The 25,326-nt window shown below is 34.0% G+C and overlaps 1 protein-coding gene across 3 annotated transcripts; it reads right to left on the bottom strand.

The window, feature by feature from the left end:
- Positions 1–21,351: 21,351 nt before the first annotated feature.
- On the bottom strand, positions 21,352–24,413 carry LOC105781137 (NAC domain-containing protein 30). 3 transcript variants are annotated; one of them, XM_012605705.2, is made up of 4 exons: positions 24,118–24,413; positions 22,872–23,044; positions 22,275–22,546; positions 21,352–22,125 (listed from the first exon to the last, which is right to left on the bottom strand). In XM_012605705.2, the coding sequence occupies exons 2-4, from the start codon at positions 23,032–23,034 to the stop codon at positions 21,616–21,618; spliced, it is 945 nt and encodes a 314-aa protein (XP_012461159.1). In that variant the 5' UTR covers positions 23,035–23,044; positions 24,118–24,413; the 3' UTR covers positions 21,352–21,615. The 3 variants fall into 3 exon arrangements, with proteins under 3 accessions (XP_012461159.1, XP_012461160.1, XP_052482243.1); XM_012605706.2 differs by lacking the exon at positions 24,118–24,413 and adding an exon at positions 23,132–23,317; XM_052626283.1 differs by lacking the exon at positions 24,118–24,413 and having other exon boundaries at positions 22,872–23,055.
- Positions 24,414–25,326: the final 913 nt, after the last annotated feature.

Below are 25,326 nucleotides of genomic sequence, written 5' to 3'. Positions count from 1 at the left end.
CCTTCACCCTCTTGCCATTTTTCCTTCATTGCTGCCGAATTTCTGCTCTCTCTCACCCTACATCTTCTTGATTTTTCTTTTCTCACTCTGCCTCTTGTCGCTCCACGTTTGTCTGCAATCGTTCAGTAAGTTTTAGATAAGTGATTTATCTCTGTTTGTTAACTTTCTTCTAAAGTGTTTTGTTTATGCCAATTAGGGGAGGATTCAAGGGCTCGTAATCACCAATCGGAGTCTTAATTTGTGTGGGAATTACTGTTCATCGGTTGAAGGTAAGGTTTAGTCGCTTATGGGTTAAAAACTCAATATGAGTTCGATTTAGGATTATGTTATGTGAGGTTAAATTAGTGTTATTTGTTCAATTATAGGTTTTGGAGTGCTCGGGGACTGTTTTAGCATCAAACAAAACCAGGTGTGTACTCGAAACGCAGAAAATGGGATTCGGCAAAAAGCAGAAATTTCTTGATGTTTGGATAGCAACAGTAGGGTAACTTTCAAAAATCACCATAAATTGTGGAAATCGAATTAAAGGTTGAAAAAAATATGGACTTAAATCTTATTGAGTTTAGTTTCTCATAAAAGAAACGATGTAAGTAATGGAATTGTAAATCGTGAGATATAATAAGGTTTGTGAGACAAGGTCAGAATAAATTCGGGTTCCCCTGTTCTGGCTTTGGAAAATCATCAAAAATTGGAGAAAAATAATTAGGGGTTAAAATTTACATGTTTAAATTATTAATGAGTCTATTTTTAATTGAAACAAATGGTAACATTATCCAAATTTTGTACTAAGAGGTAATTAATTTTTAACAAAGAAATGTCGAAGTAGTCAGACAATAGAATAGGGGTAAGATTGAAGATTTTACTGTACTTATTGGCTAAACCAAAAATTTTGAAAATTTTATGGTAGAAAGGAATTTGAGTCTAGTTTCAAAGACACCAAGTGAACCTTAATTTGGAATTTTTCATCTCAAGATATAAATAATTTAGTAATATTGACTCAATTAGATAGCTTTGAAGAAACATATAAGTAAAGAGTGAAAACATATATGACTATTTAGCTAGCACGGGTTACATTAAAAATTGACCACGCGGCCAAGGCCAATTTGGGCTGAGTGGGCTATACAGGCGTGTGGGCCGACACAGGCAGACCACATGGGCGTGTGAGCCCATTTTCACTAGATTGATTGCTAAGGTTGCACGGGTCGCCCAAGTCGACTGGGAACCTACTGTAAGGTCGGTAAGCATCACTTAGACCCCTACTTGTATGAACTGACTGTTTGATTTATATATGTGTTGAGCATGATGATAGTATGCTTGTATACTGAACTGGTTATATGTACTGATGTCCTGAGATAGCATGCCATGACTTGTATGTTGCATTGAATGGGGTTGGGTTAATTATATTTGGAGGAAGTGTACTGAAAGGCTCTTAAGCCTAACATACTGGTAGCTCAGCTGCAAATTATTGTTTTGTGACACATTTGGTACTACCTGGAATGTAGGGATGGGTGGGTTGATTTGATCCCCACATAGAGTCTAGGGTTGGACGGAGATGGTGTGTAGAGGCTGATTGGGTAGGACTTTGTTACTGAATACTGCATGACTGCTCATCGACATCTTGTGATAGGCTAAGGTCATCTTGCATATTTTATATCAGACTTGAGATGGGCTAAGGCCCAAATCTATTCTCGATCTTGAAAAAGGGCTTAGGCCCAGGGATCGCTTAATCGTGCACTATGATTTGCTATTGTTTGTTTTCTGTAGGATTACACACTAAGTTTTCATAAACTCACCCCTTTTGTTTAAATGTGCACAGGTAATCCCTAGATCTAGATGGATCAGTGCGGTGGAGGACTCGGCGGTGACCATGGTTTTGAACTTTCATGGTTTTTAACCCATATTTAAGAAAATTGGTTTTATTTCTATTCTATTTTTACTGGCTAAGTTTTTGGGTTGTAATTGGACTTTCAGACTTTGGTTTTGGGTTTTAATTATCTTTACCTTATGGATTACAACTGCTAGTAGTAGGAAACCTCAATTTTCAAAAGAAACAAATGTTTTTCCTAAACGTACGATTGTTTAATTTGTTTTAAAGCTTCTGCAAACGAATAACGTTTTGAAACTATCGATTAAATGAGCAACACAATTTTGGAAATAATAAGATATTAAGATAAGGAATTCAATGAAAATGGTTTTAACGCGACGACGCGGTTTTCAAACACCCTATCATGTGACATCACTAGATTCGGCCATAATGTCGAGGCCGGGTTTGGGGTGTTAACCAAATGCTTGCCAGACTTGTTCATCAATTACACTAACTTCAATTGGATCAAATTAATTTCTTCATGACGCAATTTTCCTTGCCTTTTCCATCCATGTAGAGTGAAATTGGCTCATGTCCATGTAACTTTAATAAAATAAACTATGCATGAGTCTTTTGTCCAACTACTACAAAAAAATCAATATTAGTATGTAGCATAAAATAATTAAATTATGCACAAATTTAATGCAAAATAGCATAAAATTGCATTCTTTATTAAATCATGCACATTATCTTAATGTGAACAAAATTACCCAATTAATTATTAAATACTCAAATTAATATTATTTTTAAGTAAAAGGTGTCATAAACTACTAAAAAACCTATATAATTTAGAGTTTACAACTGCAAATACATAATATAAATTGTAATATCCATACATGATATACATGCATATTATAAACAATAATAAACCTAACATACATACATAAATAGTAATATACTACATAACATACTAATAGACATACACAATCAATAATATACATAATGGACATACATAACAAACATACATAATAGACTGACCTTTCAGCCTCAATCAGTTTAACCCACGAAAAAATTCCCTTCAATACGGACTTCTCTGCATACACACAAATGTCAACAAAAACAAAAATTAGAAATTAGTTATAATAGGAATAAAATATCTAAACAACAAAAAAAAAACAAAAAGTTGTCAATAAAATATCTAAATCAATTATAATAAGAAAAAATATTAAACATTCTTTAAACCAAAAATCGAATGTTTCCAATAAAAAATTGTCACTTTTTGAGAATGAGTCAAAAACAAAATGTTTCTATTTTTAAAAACACATAATAAAAAGCACACCAATGATGAAAAATGCTTTCTATATGGATAAAAAAAGTTATCCAATCAATAAAAAGTTATGTTGAACAATTGATGATGAAAAAAGAAAACCTAGAAAGGTGTAGTCAAATACATATAATTAATTATGAAAATAGGGCAATCTTGATTTGAATACCGCAAATGGCTGGGTAATCGAAAGGGTTGTTTAATCGAAGATGAAACAAGGTTTCTTTGAGTGAGATGGTGAAGAATTTTTCAAATGGCTAGGCAATCAAAAGGGTTTCTCGGATGCCTAGAGGATGGAATCGAAAGGTTTTTTGGCACAAATGTTGAAGGATGGAAACGGGACTGGTGAAAGGATTCAATGTCAATAAGATAAAAATCATATATAGCTTTTAATGTTCAGGGATAATCCAAAAGGTTTCTTAAGCAATCGAAAAGATTTTTGTTCCAATCGATTCAATAACCGATGGAAAACATTTATTTGTTTTTTATTTTTTGTTATTTTAATAAATGATGTTTTTAGTTCTTTTTTTCCAAGGAGACAGGTCAACACGGATTAAAGGGATCTTGGGAGTGCGACACGTGGTGGCGCATGAGTAGCCAGCGCTACCACCTTAACAAAATCTTAATGTCGTTAGGCTTAGGTACCAAACTAATAGACGAGAAAAAGGTTCAGTACCAATTTGGGACAAAAAAAAAAACCATCGGTACCAATCTGGGATAAGCGACATGTAACATACATGACCGGACTACCAAGTAGAATATATGAATGTCACATTTGAGCACCAAAGTAATTCTATCCAAATTCAATTATTTGAACTATTTTCCAATCATATTTTAACCTTACGAACATGTTTTTAACATATTTTCAGTGTACAACTTAAAACCAAGTGAAGCTTTTCAGTAAAACTTCATTTTGAATATTATCAAAAGTTATTACCCAATCACTTATTTCTTAAACATATGATACTTTGTAATGAATCTTATGATCCTGCCATTAATTCTAAATTTATAAAATAACACAATTATCAACCTTATACAAATAAGTCCTTCAACGGACCTACTCTAAAATAGTTTATCCTCTCTACATGTCATTATCATTAACATTTACCAATCAATTTATTAAACGAGGCCTCCTTAATTCCTTTTATATCAATCACTTAATGTTCCAATAAAACATTTGTATTTCCTTTATGTATTAGCAAAACTAGACCTGTCCATGGCCCACAAAAACTTTTTAGCCCATTTACTAGGCCTGGGCCCGGCCCGGCCCGAAATATGGGCCTGAGATTTTGCCTGTGCCCTACCAAGAAAAATATGGGGCCCGAGCCCTACCTGCTTTTAATTAAAATTAAAATTATTTTTAATAAAATTAAAACTAATTGTTATTAAAATTAATTGTTAGTAAAATTATCAAATTATTAATTGTTAATTGTATTAATTGTTGTAATTAAATCTAACATTTGATTAGTAAATTTATCAAATTATTAATTGTATTAATTGTATTAATTGTTGTAACAAAATCTAACATTTGATTAGTAAAACAAACTTGATGTTTTATTATTATTTTGTAACACTAGTCAAGGAAATGAAAGTAAATAAACTTAAAATAAAAAACTATTATATTTTAAAAATAAATAATATATATTTAATATTTTCGGGCCAGGCCGGGCCCGGGCCAAAAAAATCTTGCCCGAGGCTCGGCCCATTTTTTAAACGGGCCTAAAATTTTGCCCAAGCCCATATTTCAGGCCTATATTTTTACCCAAACCCTTCCATATTTCGGGCGGGCCGTCGGGCCGGGCCGGGCCGCCCGGCCCATGGACAGGTCTAAGCAAAACCATCCTCTGTAACAATTTCTTAGTATTAAAATTCTTCAATTATTTTCTTTTCCTCCTCCTTCTCTCCATTCCTCATCCTTCATGTTTATTATATATTTATTTAAATCTTTGACTCTTAACATCCCATGCTTAGGTTGTCATTAATTAAGGTTTCTCTAATCTCACACATACTCTTTTGAAAGTTGTCCATTGAGTGACAGTCACTAAAATATTTATATCTCAACCTACAGGATTCGAAATTAAGTTTCGATTTTTGTTATTGAAACTAGACTCGATCAAGTTTCTACCATAAAATTTTTGGAATTTTTACTTAATCCAATTGATACAGTTTATTCTTTAAATCTTTCCCTGTTCTGCTGCTAAACAATACTGACCCTTCTTAACTAAAAATCTATTATCTTTCAGTACAAGTCTTGTATTAAGATACTATTTGTTTTCCTTGAAAATAGAGTCATTAAGATTTTATCCATATAAATTTAGTCTCCTAAACATTTTTCTACAATTTATAATGATTTTTTTAAAAATTAGAACAGGGAAACCTGAAATCATTCTGACCTTGTGTCATATAAATTATTATACCTCACAATCTACAATTTCATTGCTTATATTGTTTTTTCCATGTGAAACAAGACTGAATACTTTTTTAATTCCATATTTTATTTAACCTCTAATTCGAACTCTACAAGGTGAATTTTCAAAGTGAAACCACTGCTACTGTCCACAACTGTTTGGTACTAATATTTACTTTTTCAAGATTCTTTGCATTAATTTTCATTTAGTCACACATAACCACAATACTTTTAATTATCCTTCAATTTAATCATTATATCTCACTTATCATCAACATAGAGCTTTAAAATAACTTCTCTTATTTCAATTATAAATTTTACCACTTTTACAATTTAATCCTTACTATCATAAGAATTAATCATCTAACATAATTTCACTATAAAATCATTTTGTAACTAATTCACTAACACTCAAATTTTCATTTTAAACTTTCTTACACAACACTATTTCTCACACAAACTTTTGTACACTTTACAATCTACTCATTTTCGTACTACTTCATTGTACTAATTTAAATTCATACATATTATTTGCACATTCACAATTAATTAGATCAATTTAGTATACTCTATACTTGGTTTAAATTAAATAAAATAGAAATATTGAAGTACTTACCTCAATTGCTTATATTTTTACAATCCTTATTTTCTCTCTCCTCTAAGACAACCATGGATGCTTATCTTATGGAATTGATGTAGCTACTACTCTTTTCTATTAATTTCATCTACTACTTATGAAGAAATTTTGAAGGTTAGAGCTCAATTGGTTAAGAAATGATAAAAAAAAATGACTAAATTGAAAGGAACACAAACCTTAAGTTAATAGCATGGCGGATAACGTGAGAACCATGGGGTGATAGGCTAATTGATAACCCTTTTCCCTTCATTTCTCTCAATTTCTCTAGATTTTTATATATAAAAAATCTAATCAAAATATCTTTTAAATTAATTATTTACACTTTGACCCTCCAATCATGTTTTCCCACCAATTGTAATCCTTAACCACTAAGTCTCCATAATTATCTCCAATAATTACCATTTTTACCCCTTTAGTTTTCTACAATTCTATGGATGATTCTTCTTTTCTTTTGGTAAAATTTCTCCTCGAGTTCCTCATCCTTTTTACTTCAATAATATTTAATCATTTTAACTTTAAAATTTCTCATTTTAGCCCCAATACTTTTCACTCTCTTATAATTTAGTCCATACCCCAGATTTATTTCTCTTAATATGCATATTTTTCATGTCGCCTTCAATACTTGTCTTTAATGTCTCATAACACTGATAATTCTTATTTTATGGCTTTCTCAAATTTTGACTAGTTCATCATTTATTTGTCACTGTTCCACACTCCAAAAATTTTCAAATGATAAGGACAAGTTCGGATACTAATTTTATATTTAACCCAAATTTATTTGAAATTTTGACAATTTCACATAATTTTAGATATCGATATTCTGCCCAAAAATAGAGAGACTTTTATTCTCTAAGAATTAAATATATTTTCTAGAATAACGATTTTGTCAATTTCTATTTTGAAGAGAGAATTTTCATTTTCCCCCAAAAAGAAAAGAAATTTGTTTCTATTTTATGTGTTTGATTTGTTTTGTTCGAGCCCATACGCGAAGCAATTTGTGCTACAAAAATAGCGGTGAAGATCGTTTGGTTAAAAGCTAGGAGCAACAATGATTCGTCTATCCAAAAACATATGTATGGTTTCGATCGATGGTTTATTGTTATAAATATCACAAACCGGGTCGGTTTTCAAAATTTTTATTTTCTACTTTGCAAGAAAACCGTTTTTGAATCAGATTTTTTCCAACACAAACATCTACAAATTTAGTGATAGGATAATGTGAGCTTCGAACCATCCGACTTGACGCGTTTTCAAAGGTAACAATCTACAAGGAAAAGGAAAAACAAACGAGGTAAGCATATACGATGCTTAGTAAGTTCATAGGAATTAAACAAAAACTTACATTATCTTTCCATTAAACACAATAAGTTATTAAGCTTGGCATAACTAGCTAGACATGACAAATCACACATCAATAAGGTAAGTTTTAACTTGTAAATAAAACATATAATGCCACAATCACATATTGTAACACCCCAAAGTCCGAGCTAGAAGTTTTGACCAGATTATGGAGGTTACATTGGCCACCAAAAAATGGCCCTAAAATAAACACCGATTAAATTTGTCAAAAACCTTACCAAAACCCATATTTGCTCATATTTGACCGAAACTATAATTGAGCTTTGTTTGTAATTTTTCAAATGCATTAAATAAATTTATCACTTAAGATTTGTTTAAAACCAAATTAGATTAATAATTTCGTTAACTGAAGTTCAACAAAAATAGCATTGTGATGGAAAAATAATATTTTTCTTTTACTTAAAATCTATAAATTAACACTTGAAGACTGAACAATTGCTAGAGAAGGAAAAACAATGCAGTTAGGGAAAAACATGCCTGAAATCAAAGTTTAAGTTCAAAACCAACATCCCAAAACTTAACGACAACCAAAAGTTAAAATTCATACCACAATTCATCAAAATCACTTAAAGTTCGAAGGAAAACAATTTAGTAAAAATTATGCAAGACTTTAATAAGTCAAATTGAATGTATCATTCCGAGACCTCCGATATGCTGAATCCAACTTCTAATCTCGAGGGTTACCTAAAAAGGAGGAAACTGAAGGAGTGAGCTACGAAAGCTCAGCATGAGTCTCAAGCAAACGTAATTACATAGAATTGAACAGTTAACTAAAATTTACAATTACCAAAATATATTTGATAATAGAGATCATATCAGATTAGTGTATTATATTATTACAACACTTAACAGATATGCAAATTGTATTCATGTGAAGTCAGAGTTGCTGAAACATGCTAAAATTGATATCAAATCATAAACAGACAGTCATATGTGAAGTATTTAATCAAAAACAAAAAAAAAGTGCAATTCATGCACAAATGCTCCCGTCCTAATACCAACCTATCTAGCCTCTACACACCATCTTCAACTATCTATCACACACCAAATAGGGTATACTAACCCTTTCCAACCTCTACAAACCCCTATTTAGGTTATGGTGGACCCATCTAACTGAACACACCTTACTGTGGTCATTTTCCACTCGAGTTATTATACAGCCAAGCTACTAATATGGTTGCGGTTTTACCCCCACATTTTAATAATGCAGCAATACTACCAAATCAATCTTCCTTCTCTTCAAACAAATTTCAAACCCAAATGCAGATGTAAACAATACCATACATGCAGATTTACAGAACCGGATAAGCTCATTTTCAATTTCCTTAATCAATAATCATACTGACAAGCAGCTCAAATTAGTAAAATCAAAATTAGATATATTCGTATGTTGTTACAAAGTAGAGAAAGTGACATTGTACAAAATTTTCTAATAAACACATTTAAGGAATTTTGGGTATGAATAAACTACATTTAGACTCAAAATTCAACTTGTGATCCACTTAATCACAATAAAAAACATACTAAATGATGAAATTAGATATTTATGACAGTTATGTAACAGCCTATTTTTAGTGAAATTAAAATAGTGGTTTGGAACCACAAATCTGACGAGTAAATTATTATTTTATTATTACTTTAATGTTTATGAAATGTTAGAAAGGTCGTATAAAAAATTTTTTAAGAAATTTTGGCGTTTGCATGCTTAATTATGTGAAAAGGACTAACTCGTAAAAGGTGCAAAAATGGAGATCTATTTGTTAAGACGGTTAAATAGCTATGAAACTTAAATCTGAGTGGACTTAGATGGTAACTAGACCATTTAAATAGTTAGTGGACTTTTATGGACACAAATTAGGTGGTTTTTAAGTTAAAATGTAAGGATAATGAAATAATTTAATTAATAAGTTAAAAAAATAAGTAAAAACAATGTATCATCTTCTTAGTTGATATTTTCCACCAAAAATTGATAAAGGAGAAGCCATAGCTAGGGTTTAAAGCTTCGATCACTTACACAGTTTGCATGTAAGTAAATTTTGATCTTGTTTTTAATGATTTCTATGTTTTTGAAATCATTGTAGCTTAATCTAACTAGCTCGGGGATCAATTTGCAAAATTGTTAAAGATATAGGGTTTTTCCATTTACATGATTCTTGATGTTTTATGAAATATTATGAGCCCTTGTTGATAAATAAACAAGTTTTGTAAAGTGATTTTTGATGAAAATGTCATTTAAGGACTTATTTGTAAAAATGGTAAAAGTTCATGTTAAATTTGTGAAATAATGATTTTATGGATTAATATAAGTCCCTAGAGAAATCAGTTAGCTTGAGAAAAGGATGAAAATGCTTAGATTTCAATTTATGAGCTTAAATACTAAATTGTAAAAAAGTTAAAATATTAGGGGTAAAATTGTAATTTTGAAAAAAATGAAATATGGATTGGATTGAATAATAGAAGAATTAAATGGATTGAATTTTTCTATTTAGATTAAGATAGACCACGTACAAATCTAGATCGAGGAACGCTAAAGCCTCGGATTAGTTGATCTCATTTTTACGTCTTTATCATCAAGGTAAATTCGTATAAATAAGTATCATTTCTAATTTTTTCGATTATATGTTATTATGTTAATTGTTAAATAATTGAATGATGAATATCCAACAATGTTATGACGGATATTGAGCCTCTTTTGAACCTTAGGAATTAGTAGGATACGAATGACATGTCATTAGGGTTTTCATGTTTCGGGTGCTAGTCTTGAATGTCCTAACGATGGCTGAGATCTTGCATTTGTTGCGGATACTCCACAGCTAGTGTGAGTAGCATCGTGTAGCTTACATTCTGACCCACAGCTCGTGTCAGGAGGCCCATTTCACAGCTCGTGTGAGCAATGATGTAAAGGAAAGGTTATGGTTATATGTTTAGCACACTTCGTGTGAGCTTTACTGAGTATCCAGTGATATTCTAAATGGTTCAATAGGCATGAAAAGGAAATGAATGGTAAGTGTTCAAAAGAATTAAATTATGTATACTGAAAAGGATTGAAATGGCAATCTTCAATGGAAGTATATTTATGTTCATGAAAATGATGAGTTCATATGAAGTATGTTCATGTATAATAACTTGCCTTATGTTATTTCAAGTGAATTATGTTTGAATGCACTAACATGTGTTGTTGATGGTGCTTAGGCTTGTGCTAAGCTTGTGGTTGGATTATGTTATGCTTAATCTTGATATTATGTATTGAAATGGTAAGTTATGTTCATGTCTTACGAACTTACTAAGCATTATGTGCTTACGTAGTTTTCTTTCCTATGTTTTATAGATAATCAAAAGCTCGATCGATTTGGAAGCTCGTCGAAGATCTATCACACTATCCAGCGAATATATTAGTAGTTTTTGATGTTTCGGCCAAGGTTATAATGGCATGTATAAGTTGTTTTGGCACCATTTGTGTTGGTTGGTTTGTGTTATCTTGGTACTTTTGATGCCTATTTAGTATGAGTTAGTGTAGCAATGGTTTGATGCATGTTTCAATGGCCAATATGGTATGTGATGGATTAGTTTCAATATGGTCAAGATAGGGTATGTTTTGAAAAGGTATTGGACTTGATGTGCATGATTGAAATGTGGTATGTATACATGTTTAGGTAAGATTTGAATGAATGCATTTGAGGTGCCTTGTTTGGCATATTGGTTGAATGGATTTGGTCTATTGAATTGGTCATTTCATGCATGTTTTGGTAAGGTTTTGATGCTTTAATTATGAGTACAAAATGATTTTAGGTACATGTTTGATTTGTTTATGGAAATGGCATGATTTTTTTTGCAAATTTATGTTCATACGGCCTAAGACACGGGCGTGTATAGGCAACACGGTCATGTGTCCCCTGTAGATTCTAATGCATACAAGTCAAGTTGTTACATGTCCTAGCACATTGCCTGGCACACGGGTGTGTGTGGCTATTTCGAGAATTACACGGCCTAGCACACAGGCGTGTGGCTTGGCCGTGTGACCCAACTTAGAGAGTTACGCGGATGAGGACACGGGCTGGGACATAGCTGTGTGTCTCTATTTTGATTTTTACACGGCCTGAGACACGGACGTGTGAGTCACACGACCCTATAACCCTTACAGTTCAAATTTTCTAAATTTTTCTTAAATTTTCCAAATTTTTCTAATTTAATCCCAGATTGTTTCTAAAGTATTTTTATGACCTTGATGGCTCGATTGAGGGACGATAGGTGTGTGAATGAATGGATTATATCATGTTTATGTTACTATTTGAAATGTATGTATACTGTTCAGTTTGTACGGTAAAGCTCCCTTACCCTATTCCGGTGAGAGATGCGGGTTAGGGATGTTACATTTAGTAGTATAAGAGCTACACTTTAGTCGATTCTCAGACTGAACGCAACATGTACGATTCTAAAAATACATGCCATTAAATATCCTGTGATAGTGTAATAACTCCTGACTCGATTTGAATTATGTTTTCGTATAGATAAAATGGCATCCAACAGAGCAGATTCTGATGAAGTAGAATGTAACGCGCAAGCCTCCATTCACGGAGTAGCATCTAATGGAAGTAGCCTGTATCTGAGGGCTGGGGAGGAGAGGCTAAGGAAGCCTTCTTCCAGATGATGAATGAATGGTTTACCGAGTTTGTGCGATCAAACCCAATGGCTCAACGACCTCCACCCCCACTTGTACCCCAACCGGTCCCCGTAGTTGCTCAGGGTTTGGAACAAGTATAAGTGAGCAAGCCTCCAGTTGATAACATCTGTAAATATGTGGCTGAAGAGTTTAGAGGTATATCCGAAGATGATCTAGAAAGATCCAAGTTCTGGTTAGAAAACTCGGTGAGAGTTTTCGGTGAATTATCATGTACTCCTGTGGAATGCTTGAAATGTATTGTATCATTGTTGAAAGATTCGACCTATTAGTGCTAGAACACCTTAGTTGCAGTTGTACTGAGAGATCGAGTAGTTTGGGAGTTCATCCAGACCGAATTTCGAAAAAAATATGTGAGCCAAAGATTTCTTAATAAGAAATGTAAAGAGTTTCTTGAGCTGAAATAAGGTCGGATGACAGTATTTGAATATGAGAGGGAATTCATTCGACTTAGTAAAAGTGCTCGAGAATGTATACCAACAAAGGTTGCTATGTGCACTCAGTTTGAAGACGAGTTAAACGAAGACATCAAGAAAAAAGCCAATGAACTTAGCAAAGTAAAGAAAAAAACCGATTCTAAGGCTCATGATTTAGGAAAGAGATCAGTGGGAAAGTCATACCAATCACCATCGAAGAAGTCGAAAGAATATCATGGTCGTTCTTCAGCTTCAATGGGTTACTCTAGTAAAGATCGAGGAAAAAAGCAGTCGAGCTCAAAACCTCAGGCTACATCTGTAGCGATCGTGGGCAATGTCAGAAACAACAAACCCGAATGTCAATAATGTAATAGATGACACTTCAGTGAATGTAGATTGAAATGGGTCATGTTTCAAATGTGATTCATATGAAAATTATCTTAGGGATTGCCCGGAAAGGTCCAACAAAGAAAAGGCTCAGACTACTCGACCGAGTAATACAGCTGTGAGAGGGAGACCACCTCGAAACACTGGAAATGTGAGTAATAGTTGTAGTGGTATGAAAGACTTTGCTGTGAGATATGAGGCATGAGCATCGGCTAGAGCTTATGCGATCCGTGCTCGAGAGGAAGCTTTAGCGCCAGATGTTATCACCGGTACATTTTCTATCTTTGATACTGATGTTACTGCTTTGATTGACCCGGGGTCAACACATTCATATGTATGTATGACTTTAGTGTCAGATAAAAAATTTCCTTTCGAGTCTACTAAGTTTGTGGTTAAGGTAACAAGCCCCCTAGGTCAGTATGTGTTAGTTGATAAAGTCTGTAAAAACTGTCATTTGATGATTCGAGGTTACAACTTTTGGACTGACTTGATGTTACTACCCTTTGATGAGTTTGATGTGATTCTGGGTATAAACTGGTTAACTCTGCATGATGCTGTTGTGAATTGTAAAAAAAACTTATAGTATTAAAGTGTCAGAATGATGAAAAGCTTCGAATTGAATCAGACAGACTGGATAGTGGATCTAATGTTATTTCGGCTATGTCGGCACAGAAATATGTTAGAAAAGGCTGTGAAGCGTATCTTTCTTATATATTTGATCCCAAAGTTTTTGAATTGAAACTTGAATCAGTTTCAATGGTATGTGAGTATACAGATGTGTTTCTAGAAGAATTACCAGGATTGTCGCCGATCAAAGAGGTTGAGTTTGCTATTGAGTTAATACCGGGAATGTCTCTGATATTGATAGCTCTGTACAAAATGGCACCTATTGAATTGAAAGAGTTGACAACACAGTTGCAAGAGTTGACAGATAGGGACTTTGCTCGGCCCATTTTTTCTCCTTAGGGAACTCCTGTGCTATTTGTTAAGAAAAATGGCAGATCCATGCGATTATGTATTGACTATCGATAACTCAACAAAGTCATAATCAAGAATAAGTATTCATTGCCACATATAGATGATCTGTTTGACTAGTTGAAAGCTGTAACAATATTCTCAAAGATCGATCTTCGTTTCGGTTATTATCAGCTACGGTTTAAAGACTCGGATGTGCCGAAAACTGTGTTCAGAATCAGGTATGGACATTATGAGTTCCTTGTGATGCCATTTGGTTTGACTAATGCACCTGCTGTATTTATGGACTTGATGAATAGAATATTTAGACTGTATTTAGACAAATTTGTCGTTGTGTTCATTGATGGCATTCTGATCTATTCACGAGATGAGACAGAGCATGCGCAACATTTGAGAATTGTTTTGCAAACTTTATGCGAAAAATAATTGTTCGCTAAGTTCAACAAATGTGAGTTCTGGCTTCGAAAAGTCAGATTTTTGGAACATGTTGCACCGGCTGATGCCATTAGAGTTGATCCGATCAAAAATTCAGTTGTGGTAGATTGGAAGCCTCCAAGAAATGTATTTGAGGTCAGAAGTTTTTTGGGTTTAATTGGATATTACAAAAGATTCGTCTAGGGATTCTTGATGATTGCTACACCATTGATGAGATTGTTGCAAAAGGATGTTAAATTCAAATGGTCCAAGAAATGTCAGCAAAGTTTTAATCAGTCGAAAGCTTTATAAATTGAGGCACCTGTTTTGGTTCAGCCAGAGTCCACATTGTAATTTACAGCGATGCTCCATTGAATGGTTTGGGTTATGTTTTGATACAATAGGGCAAAGTGATAGTGTATGCTTCTAAACAATTGAAACCGTATGATTATCTGACTCATGATTTAGAGCTTGCAGCTATTGTGTTTTCTTTGAAGATTTGACGACACCATTTGTACAGAGAAAAATGCCATATCTTCACGGATCATAAAAGCTTGAAGTATTTGATGTCGCAAAAAGATTTGAATTTGAGAAAGCGCAGATGGCTAGAGTTATCGAAAGAATACGACTTGATTATTGACTATCATTCGGGAAAGGATAATGTTGTTGCTGATGCATTGAGTAGAAAATATTTATTTACTTTTCAAACTTTGAACACGCGGTTAACATTGATTAATGATGGCTCGATTTTAGCTGAATTAAAATCTAAACAGACGTTTGTGCAATAGATTTGCGAAGCTCAAAAATGTGATAAAGTTTTGAAAGATAAACGGAAACAAATTGAGACGACACATGGTTTAGATTTTCATGTTGGTTTCGATGATAGTTTGTATTTCAAAGGCAAAATTTGTGTTCAGAGAAATTCTGACCTCGTTCAGAAGATCCTACAAAAAGCTCACAGTAGTAGCTTGTCTATTCATCCTAGAAGCAATAAAATGTACGACGATTTGAAACAAATGTACTGGTGGTTAGGTATGAAACGAGAGATTTCAGAGTTCGTATCGAGATGTTTAGTCTGTCAGCAAGTTAAAGCAGAGCATCAGGTACCTTCTGGTTTATTACAACCAATGATGATTCCAGAATGGAAGTGGGAACATGTCATGATGGTTTTGTATCGGGATTGTCTTTATCACCGAGAAAGAAAGATGCTATGTTGGTCATTGTTGATCGTTTGACGAAGTCTGCACATTTCATCCCAGTGCATACAGATTTTTAACTAGAAAGATTGGCAGAGTTGTATGTTGCTGAGATTGTTAGATTGCATGGTGTGTCAGTTTCTATTATTTCTGACAGAGATCCACTGTTTACGTCTCGATTCTAGAGCAAGTTACACAAAGCTCTAGGTACTAGACTGCATTTTAGTACCGAATTTCATCCTTAGAGAAGATGGTCAATCAGAACGAGTGATTCAAATACTCAAAGATATGCTTCGATGTTGTGTTTTGGACTTCGAAGGTAACTGGGAGAGATTTCTACCGTTAGTTGAATTTTCATACAACAATAGTTATCAAGCGAGTATTAAAATGGCATCGTACGGAGCTTTGTATGGTCGAAAGTGTTGAACTCCGTTATACTAAACTGAACTCAGCAAGAGAAAGTTATTTGCATTGATTTGATTCAAGAAACCCAGGAAAAGGTTAAAGTGATACAAGACAGTTTAAAAACAGCTTTCGATTTACAAAAATCCTATGTGAATTTAAAAAGAAAAGACATCAAATTCCAAATCAATGACAAAGTGTTTTTGAAAGTATAATCTTGGAAGAAAGTTCTTCGATTTGGCCATAAAGGAAATCTTAGTTAGCGATTTATCGGGCCGTAGGAGATCATTGAGAGAATCGGGTCAGTAGCTTACAGATTAGCTTTGTTGTTAGAGTTAGAAAAGATTCACAATGTATTCCATGTATTTATGTTATGACAGTATCAATCAAATCTTTCACACATGATTTTACTTATTGACGTTGAGATTTAACCAGATATGACGTTCAGTGAAGAACCGATCATAATTCTAGCTCGAGAGGTTAAAGAATTGAGAAATAAAAGCATAGCTTTAGTGAAAGTTCTCTAGCAATGTCACGGAATAGAAGAGGCTACCTGGGAACTGGAAGAAGCTATGAAAGTACAATACCTGAACCTCTTTTCTGGTAAGATTTTCAGGAACGAAAATTCCTTTAGGGAGAAGAGTTGTAACAGCCTATTTTTAGTGAAATTGGAACAGTGGTTTCGGAACCACAAATCTAATTAGTAAATTATTATATTTGACAGGTTTTGTTAAACACGGTCTCAGTTTGTTACACGGGCTAAACACACGCTCGTGTGGTACTGTAGATTTAGTCAAGGGATTTCTATACGATCTCAGTCTCTTACAGTGCTTAGCCACACGGTCCTGTGGTTGTTTGTAAAATTTTGCATCTAGGTTCACACGACTTTAGTGAGTTGCACAGTCTACATACCCGGTCGTGTGACTCCAACTTACAATGCCTCAGTTTTTAACACGGTCCAGGCACCCGGCCATGTGACCCTGTTTTGTGATTTTCCTTTTAGTTGTTTAAAAGTTTGTAATGTAGTCCTTAGTTGTGCTCGGGTCAACTTAAGAGCTTTTATAAGCTCGATTGAGACTCGGTTTTGTTTGTAATTCTTATTATGCATGGATTATGGATTGATTTGTTTGTTTAATTGAATGTTTTAAGTCGGAACTATATGTGAACTACTCTGTTGTAGCATTCTATAGCTCAGGTTCGGCAACCGAACCAAGTGAGGGGTGTTACACCAATTGTATCATAACATTTACTAAGTTTAAACATATCTCTATTACACATATTAACATTACTTTTCAATTTAGTCTAAATCTCACATTTTGAACCAATTCACGACCAAACATCTATATAATTATGAATCAAATACACAACTATTTATATAAATAAATACCATATGAACTTACCAGGTCAAAACAACAAGCAAATTGAATCCTCAAGGACTATTCAACAATTTTGGCTTTTCCTCGATTATCTTCGGTTTGATCCAATTCTCTATCTATTCAATTATTTTGGACAATTAATCAATACCAAACATTTTTATATCATTCCATGATATGCATGAACCTATTTAATTCCATTTTTTTGAATGTCCCTTAAGTTTTGCATTTTATTCAATTTAGTCCCTAAAACCGAAATAACAATAATTTTTAATTTTAAGCTTCGATTTCAAAACCGATCTCAATCACATACCTTAGGGACCCTTTACTATCTATTATTACATCAATTTCACATCAATTTCACAATTTATTCACTTTAGTCCTTATGTTCAAAAACTAATAAGTAAAATTACAAATCCTTTTTCACATCTAAGCTTAAAATCTATTAATTTAACACCAATGTCTTCAAGAAATCAATAATGGAAACTTTCAAAAGCTTTAATAGCATGAGCTACCTAAATCAAGTTCTTATGACCTCAAAAACATAAAAATTACAAAAAAAAATTGACTTGATTAAAATCACCAATTATCAATCAAAAGTTTGAAGCTTCAAACCCTATCTCCGTTTGTTTTTTTATGAAGAATTTGGGGGGAAGAAGAAGACAAGAGTGACACAATCTACTTTCTCAACCTTTTATACTTTAATTTATTCTTTAATCACCTAATTAACTTAATTAAAATTTAATTAATTAATACTTAATCAAAATTAACCAAAGTTACTGGAAAATAATATCATTTTCCACTATTTGATAAAGCAAAATGGTTTAATTACCATTTTGATCCTTTGGTTATTTAAAATCTATAGCGATTGAACAATTTAGTCCTCAGTACTCAAATTAAACAATTAATGAACAAAATTGAAGGACTAAAATTTAATATTCTTTTATACCAACTCCGTAGATGTTTTAATTTAGTATTTATGGACCCGATTTACAAAAATGAGGTTCTGAAACCACCTTTTTCAACACTATTGAAAATCAGGTTGTTACAAGAAATTAATTTAGTTAATTAATTAATTTAATTTAATAAATAATATTTATTTTGAGAAATAAAAAATAAATATTGGGGCCAATTAAATTATAAAATGTTTGGTCAAAAGTCCAAAAGGCACATATAATTAGACCAAATACATAAGAGTCCCGATTAACCCCTGTAATTAATATGAGCGAAAACCCTAGTAAAATTAACTAGGGCGTGTCGCCCCCTCTCTCTTAGTTAAACTGAGAATGTGTTTTCAATTTAAATAATATTATTTATCAATGGATTGTTCAATCAGAATTCTTGTACTCTCTTTATAAATAGAGAACACCAGTTGACTTAAAAACACACTTAAAAAATATTAGAGTTATCATTATTCTGTTAGAAAGTAGTGAGAATTTATTAACTAAGAATAAATTATATTTTTTATAAATTACTAATTTTATCGATTTTTATAGAGAGAAATTACTTCACTACTAAAAGTAATTAATTTGTTTCTTTTTTGTGATTTGATTCTTGTTGCTTGAGCCTCAACGACATCCGTTGTACGATGATAACGAAAAAGGTTGTTCAATTAAAAGTTAGAATCGACTTGAATTTCTCTAGCACAAAACACTAATATTATTCTATTATGATTTGTTACCATAAATATCACTAAGTCCATTTTTAAAATTCACTATAACTATAAAAACGTTTTATTAACCGATTTTTTCAACCATTATTTCATGCAATCAACCTCATTTCGGGGGCGAATGCTAGTGAAAGGAGAACCTCGTTAGTAAAGTGGAAGTTGGTCTGTCAGCCAGTTAAGGTTGGAGGGTTGGGCCTACGTCACCTTCCAGAACATAACATTTCTTTCCTTTTAAAGCTTGGTTATGCGTTAATCACTGAGACCGATTTTGGGTCAGGCTTCTTCGCCAAAAGTACTGTATATTTGAAAGTTGTCCGACTTCAATTGCTGGCGCGAACTGTTCTTTTGTGTGGAGGGCACTCACGCGAGTGTGGGATTTGCTGAGGGATAATTTGGCTTGGCCTATAGGGGATGGTCGCACAGTCAAATTCTGGGATGATATTTGGGTTTCGAACTTGGGACCTCTTCGTAGTGAGTATATTGGATCTTCGTCGTTAGGTGATTCTTTACTGGTCAGTGATGTGGTCAATGTGAGAGGTGACTCGGACTGGCGTACTCTTCAATGTTGGTTCGGAAGGAAAACTCTCTTGTGCATTGCTAATATTCATCCGCCTAACAATTCTAGTGGTAGTGATAGGTGTGCTTGGAGGTGGGGAGAGCTACAGAAGTTTTCTGTTAAAGGTGAGCATATGAGACTCAAATGAAGGATAAATGGAAGTCTTTGAATGCTATTTTGGGTCATGTTAGGAAGCTTCAGGTGTCGTAGAGGGTTCGGCAGCTCCTTTGGCTGGCCATTCGTGATAGAGTAATAACAAATGCGGAGAGATATTGGAGGGGTTTTGATGATACTGGATCGTTTGGTTATTATGGAAGTGCTTTGCAAATGGCTCTGCATGTCCTCAGAGACTGCTATGTTACCTCTCCAGTGTGGCGCTCCTTACTGCCACCAGATATGCAGTAGGGATTCTTCGACTTCTCTCTTACCAAATGGCTTTGTGACAATAACTCCAATGACAGGTTTGTTGGTAGTGATTGACTACCTTTGAATGTTATCTTTGTTGTACTCTGATGGAGCATTTGGCTGCGAAGGAATAAGTATGTATTTTTTTTTTCTGATGAATTGGAGAGCTTGGAGCAGCTCCGGTCCCATAGCTTCGCGGTTGCCAAGCACGCGCTGAGGAGCCACCAACGAGTGGCGCAATGTGCTGGTCGGGATGCTGGTTTCGTGCAGTGGTTGCCGCCTAATATGGGCTGGGTGAAGGTTAATACAGATGGGGCGATGAATCCAGCTGATGGCAGCAGCTCAATTGGAGAGGTGGCATGTGAGTCCCAAGGTAGCTGGCTATTTGGCTTCTTGAGATACATTGGCACCGGTTCAATTTTGCAAGCTTAGCTGTGGACCATTGCGGAGGGTATACACTTAGCATTGACACGAGGTTATAATACGATTGTTGTGGTGAGTGATTGCCAGCAAGCAATCGACCTTCCGCAGGAGCCTCTTGCTTCACAGTCTCCGTTGGCTTTGATCAGGCAGATACATGACCTGAAGCAGCAATTTGGCGGGCTGGTTTTCAAATGGACATAAATGGAGTTGCAAACAACATTACTAAGTTGGCCGAGGAGGGTTCATGGGACCTGGTATATTGCCTTTGCTCGAGCGTTACAAGCTAGGCTCTCTGCTTGGTTCCTACGGTTATGCAATTTGATGTCTAGGGTGTTTAATCCCTCTTTATCATTCAAAAAGAATAAATAAATGGTGACAAAAAACAATAATATTGCAATATTTTTATTAGAAAAAACTTATATTTACTTTTTTGTGAAAACTAAAAAAAGACGAAATTTAGGGTTGAATTCATTTTTATATGTTTACTTATATAAATAGCTTTGTTTTTAGAAATAAAAATTAAGATTTCATAATACCTCTATAGTCTCATGTAAATAGTAAACTGCAAAACTGTTGAAGATTCAATAAAAACTCAGATAGGGCTGAGATCTCGTGATGCTTTCAACACGACCCCATGTATTTGTTTTCAAGATTTTAGAACTAAATCAATAAAAGAAGTGGACCTATTTTTCTCCAATTCTTCTTCCAGCCACTGATTCCCACTCAGCAATATAAATCAAACATCAAATACGTATAACCTAGATAAAAAGAAATCTTCTCCTCTGATGAATTCTTATACACTCGAGAATATAGGGAAGTTTTATTATAGAGGGATTTAGAAAAGAGTCACGTTATGAAAAAAAACCCAACATTATTACATAGGTATATATGCACTAATGCATGCGCAATATACTGTTTCGTAGACATGACAAATAATAATAATAATAATAAGTGAAGTGAAACTTTCTTCATACACCCTAAAGCATGCAGGAAGTCTCTCTTTATCATAACAAAACCATGCTTTTTTCTACTACATGTACTCTACTTTTAGCAATGCAATCATATTAATAAATCTGATCATGGATTTTCAAACTTAGCTCCAATATATATTAATTTCAGACAACAAGATTTTTAGCTGTCTGAATCAGCATTCTTGCATAAGTCAATTGTAAAATAACTGTGGGCTTCACCTATGATCCGGGGAAGCAACCTAGGAGATGGTGTTGTTGGGCCTCTAGTTCATCATTTTGGGGTATTAGTGCCGCAGTTTGATATGGATAAGATGTTGTATCAGTGAGCTGAGAGTTAAACAAGTTGTCAAAGTTCTTCCAGTCGATTATATGTATTTGACTACTCTCGTTGCTCTTTTCTTCATCACAATGAAAAACTTCTTTTTCTGCTAAACTTGGTGAAACAGTAATGGGGCTATCCAGTTGTGGAAGCTCAATCACTTGTTGGCTATCCAAAAAATTGTGACTGTTGGAAACAAGCTCTTGCTCCGAACCATAGGATTCATAAAAACTTGATCCTTGATTCCTGCGAAGATGAAGATGAGATGTAGTTGCTATATCTGAAAGGGAAACGGGAGGCCTAACTTGGCTGTTATCTCTCATATAGTAACCATGGCTCCATGCTTCAAAGCCTTGCCTTTGATTAGGACATGGCTTTCTAAATGCCCGGCACACCACCCATCCTTCTTCCTGCAATTTGCAATAAAACTTATATATATCTATCAAAGGGAACAACATGATGAAACTTGGCAGACTTTTCAGCTAGCTATGAGTATGATTATAAACATGTATTGGAAATAAGATGTGTTGATAAAGTGTATAGAGATAGAAGGGCTTGCCTGAGGCGGTCCATGTTCAGAAGTCTGGAGGCGATACTCATGCATGATCCAATCAGTTTTCCTACCATTAGGTGCACGACCCTTGTAGAAAACCAGGGTCTTTCTCATCCCTATAATATTGTTCTTTGAAAGCACAGATTTATCCCTCCCTGTTGCCTTCCAAAACCCAGCTGCAGTGGCTCTGTTTGTCCTTGTCCCTGTTGGATACTTCCTATCTTTATAACTGAAGAAGTACCACTCGCTTTGCTCTTCATTCCCTACATTACATCTTGCTGCCAAACACCAAACTCCACACCATTAATAAACCAGTTTTTTCATGCTACCCTAGGTTGTTATTTTTTTGGTATTTTTACATCTAATTTCTTGGTTGGAACATTAGTGTGTGAACGCTTTGAAAATATCCCTTTGAACTCGGCCATAGCATGGTGATATTGATTAGTTTATGACTAAGAGAAAAGTGGCACTAAAAACAACTTTCTTTCCAAAATTTCAAACCCTAGCTATGATAGGACCAATAGGTTTGTGCCACCAATTAATGAAAGTGTAATAAAAGCTTCCAAGATGCATGGTTAGAGTTAGAAAAAGAAAATTACGTACCTTGGATATCCCATGGCTCCATCTTGTATAGATCAATCTCGATAATAACATCTAGATCAATTTTGAGTGAGTTAATCTTTCTTCTGAGATAATATCCTACAAGTTCTTCTTCAGTGGGATGAAATCTAAAGCCTGGTGGCACACATGATTCCAATTCCATCATGGATCTACCCCTGGAAAACATGAATATATGAGTGAAAGCTTCCAAAGGATTTATAACAATGCTGTTTTTGTTATTTAGCTGTATTTATATTAAACACCTAATAATGTGAATATATATATTCCTTTCCCAATAAACACAGGGTTGAAGTTAGTTTTGGCGTAAGCCTAAAATGCAAGGCAAGTTGGAAGAAAGACATGGCTCTTGGAGGGAATGAATTGCCAATGCTTTTACAAAGGATAATGGTATGGAAGTAAACGCACATGTTTTGCCTATATATGTTACTTTCATAATCTATATACAAACCTCCTTCCTCAACTCTTAAGTTTGCAAGAGTAGCTTTTTTTGATTATATAGTGCGCGATCAATGATGATTATGATGCAACTTTATGGGACCCAAAGCTGGTTGGCCCCTGCATGCTTTTATTTTTTATTTTTTAATATTATAAAAAAAAAGAAAATGTGAGGCTACATATGTATATATGGAACCCACCAAAAGAAAGAAAAAAGAAATGGTTTTATCCTAAGGCTAGTGTTACTTTTTATGTTTGGTCGAGTTGCATGAGCTTAGGCAGGCAAACAAAATATTAAGCATAAAAATTTTGCCGAAAAGCTTGACTTTGCTGGCACAAACAAGCATGGTGTTTCTTTGAGTGCAGTGCACTCCGGGGTGGTGTTAGTGGATAATATGTTTTCACACCCACCAACTATCTCATTCTCCCTACAATATAATACCCCTCCTCTAGCTCTAATTCTACATGGCAGTGGGTTATCAAACCTCCATCTATCTCCATCTTATTTACCTACATTAACTCATTAATTAATCAAAACTATACTCTTCTATTTACATCTAGTTACCCCATTGATGCTACTGGATGCATGTGCATGATTTAGACACCAAACAAAACTAAGACAAATCCAATATATATATGCATGAAACCCCTACAACTATACAGCAATAAATGCAGCAACAATAAAGAACTGCAGATTGCAGAGGGGAGTTCCTATATATTGAACAAAGTAATAACAAAGCTTTTGGAAGACATATATTAGATTTAGACCAAACGTGTATATATATATACTCACAAGATGAAAATATTGTGAACCTTGGCTTGTTCTTTGATTGAAGATGGAAATGAGAGAAATGACAAGGCAGTGTAGTGTTGGAAAGAGAGAAAGGTATAAAGAAGATGAGAGTAGAGAAGGAAAGGCCGGGTGAATGTTTTGGGATGGAATGTAAAGAAAAGAGAGAGGATATAAATATATATATAGTTAAGAGGGAAGAAGGGTATTGATTGCGCATGGGGTGGCAGATAGAGAGATAGAGTGAATGAATGAATGATAAGAAAGGTTCATTTGGACGGCGTGACACCAAATTTTCACGCCACCCCACCCCCCTCTTCCCACCGCAATTTTATGTCCTAAGATTTTCCGCACTATAGCAACAACGACTGCCCTCTTCTCTCCATTTTTATCTTCTTTCTTACAAGACATTATAAAACCAATCTTTATTACTACACCAATAGCTAGTTGAGGGTGGTGTTTATTATTATTAATATTACTATGTAATGATTGAATATTCCTTCCCACAATCCAGCTCCTCTTGTCTGAGTTTGGTGCGCCGCCCTTTGCCATTTGGCATGGCTATATTTGTGCCAAGTGTGAGATTTAGAAGCTGTCTTTATCAAGTTATATAGCACAAATATTTGTGTTGTTTTAGTGTGTCTGTCTCTTTCTCTTTGGGTTAATGTATATAGTTTTGAGACAGACATCCAGAGATGAGTCCCACTAAAGCCACAGTCCTTTTCATAATCACCTGCCCTTGGCTTTATCTCCTTTATTACTTCATAATTGAAATTTATCTCCTAATTACAACTTTCCCTTTTTACTCTTTTATAATTTGCATAATCGAAACGTAATTAGGCACGAAGTTTCTAATCTTATACATACACTTTTACATTCCTTTCCTAACTAAAATTCTTTGTATATATAGTAGTAGGATATAAATGCTTTAATACGTATGGAAGTTGGATTTTCACTCCAGCTTTTATCCTCATTAATAGCTGCTACATGTTAATTTATAATTAGGATACAAGCTTTCCTAATTACACTGGTAATATGTAGAGAATTTAAGTTTGAATCTTAGATAGTACAATCTAAAAATATTAATCTTCATGAACTATAAAATGGATATAAAAGATACTTTAATTCTACCCAAAAATTATGTATTATTATTAGGTAAATTGGTAATGGAATTGAGAATTTTCATAGGCAAAAGCTATCATGTGTTTTTTA

This window comes from Gossypium raimondii, chromosome 13 (genome assembly GCF_025698545.1).
Source record: "Gossypium raimondii isolate GPD5lz chromosome 13, ASM2569854v1, whole genome shotgun sequence".
Classification (NCBI taxonomy): domain Eukaryota; kingdom Viridiplantae; phylum Streptophyta; class Magnoliopsida; order Malvales; family Malvaceae; genus Gossypium; species Gossypium raimondii.
This window is presented reverse-complemented; position numbering and strand designations above follow the sequence as displayed.

Excerpts from the sequence above, each read along its gene's own strand:
- LOC105781137 (XM_052626283.1), bottom strand. The coding sequence starts at position 23,055 with ATGTTTTCCAGGGGTAGATCCATGATGGAATTGGAATCATGTGTGCCA. Across the intron at positions 22,547-22,871 it reads GGAGCCATGGGATATCCAAG|CAAGATGTAATGTAGGGAAT; the intron begins GTACGTAATTTT and ends GGTGTTTGGCAG. Across the intron at positions 22,126-22,274 it reads CTGAACATGGACCGCCTCAG|GAAGAAGGATGGGTGGTGTG; the intron begins GCAAGCCCTTCT and ends TGCAAATTGCAG.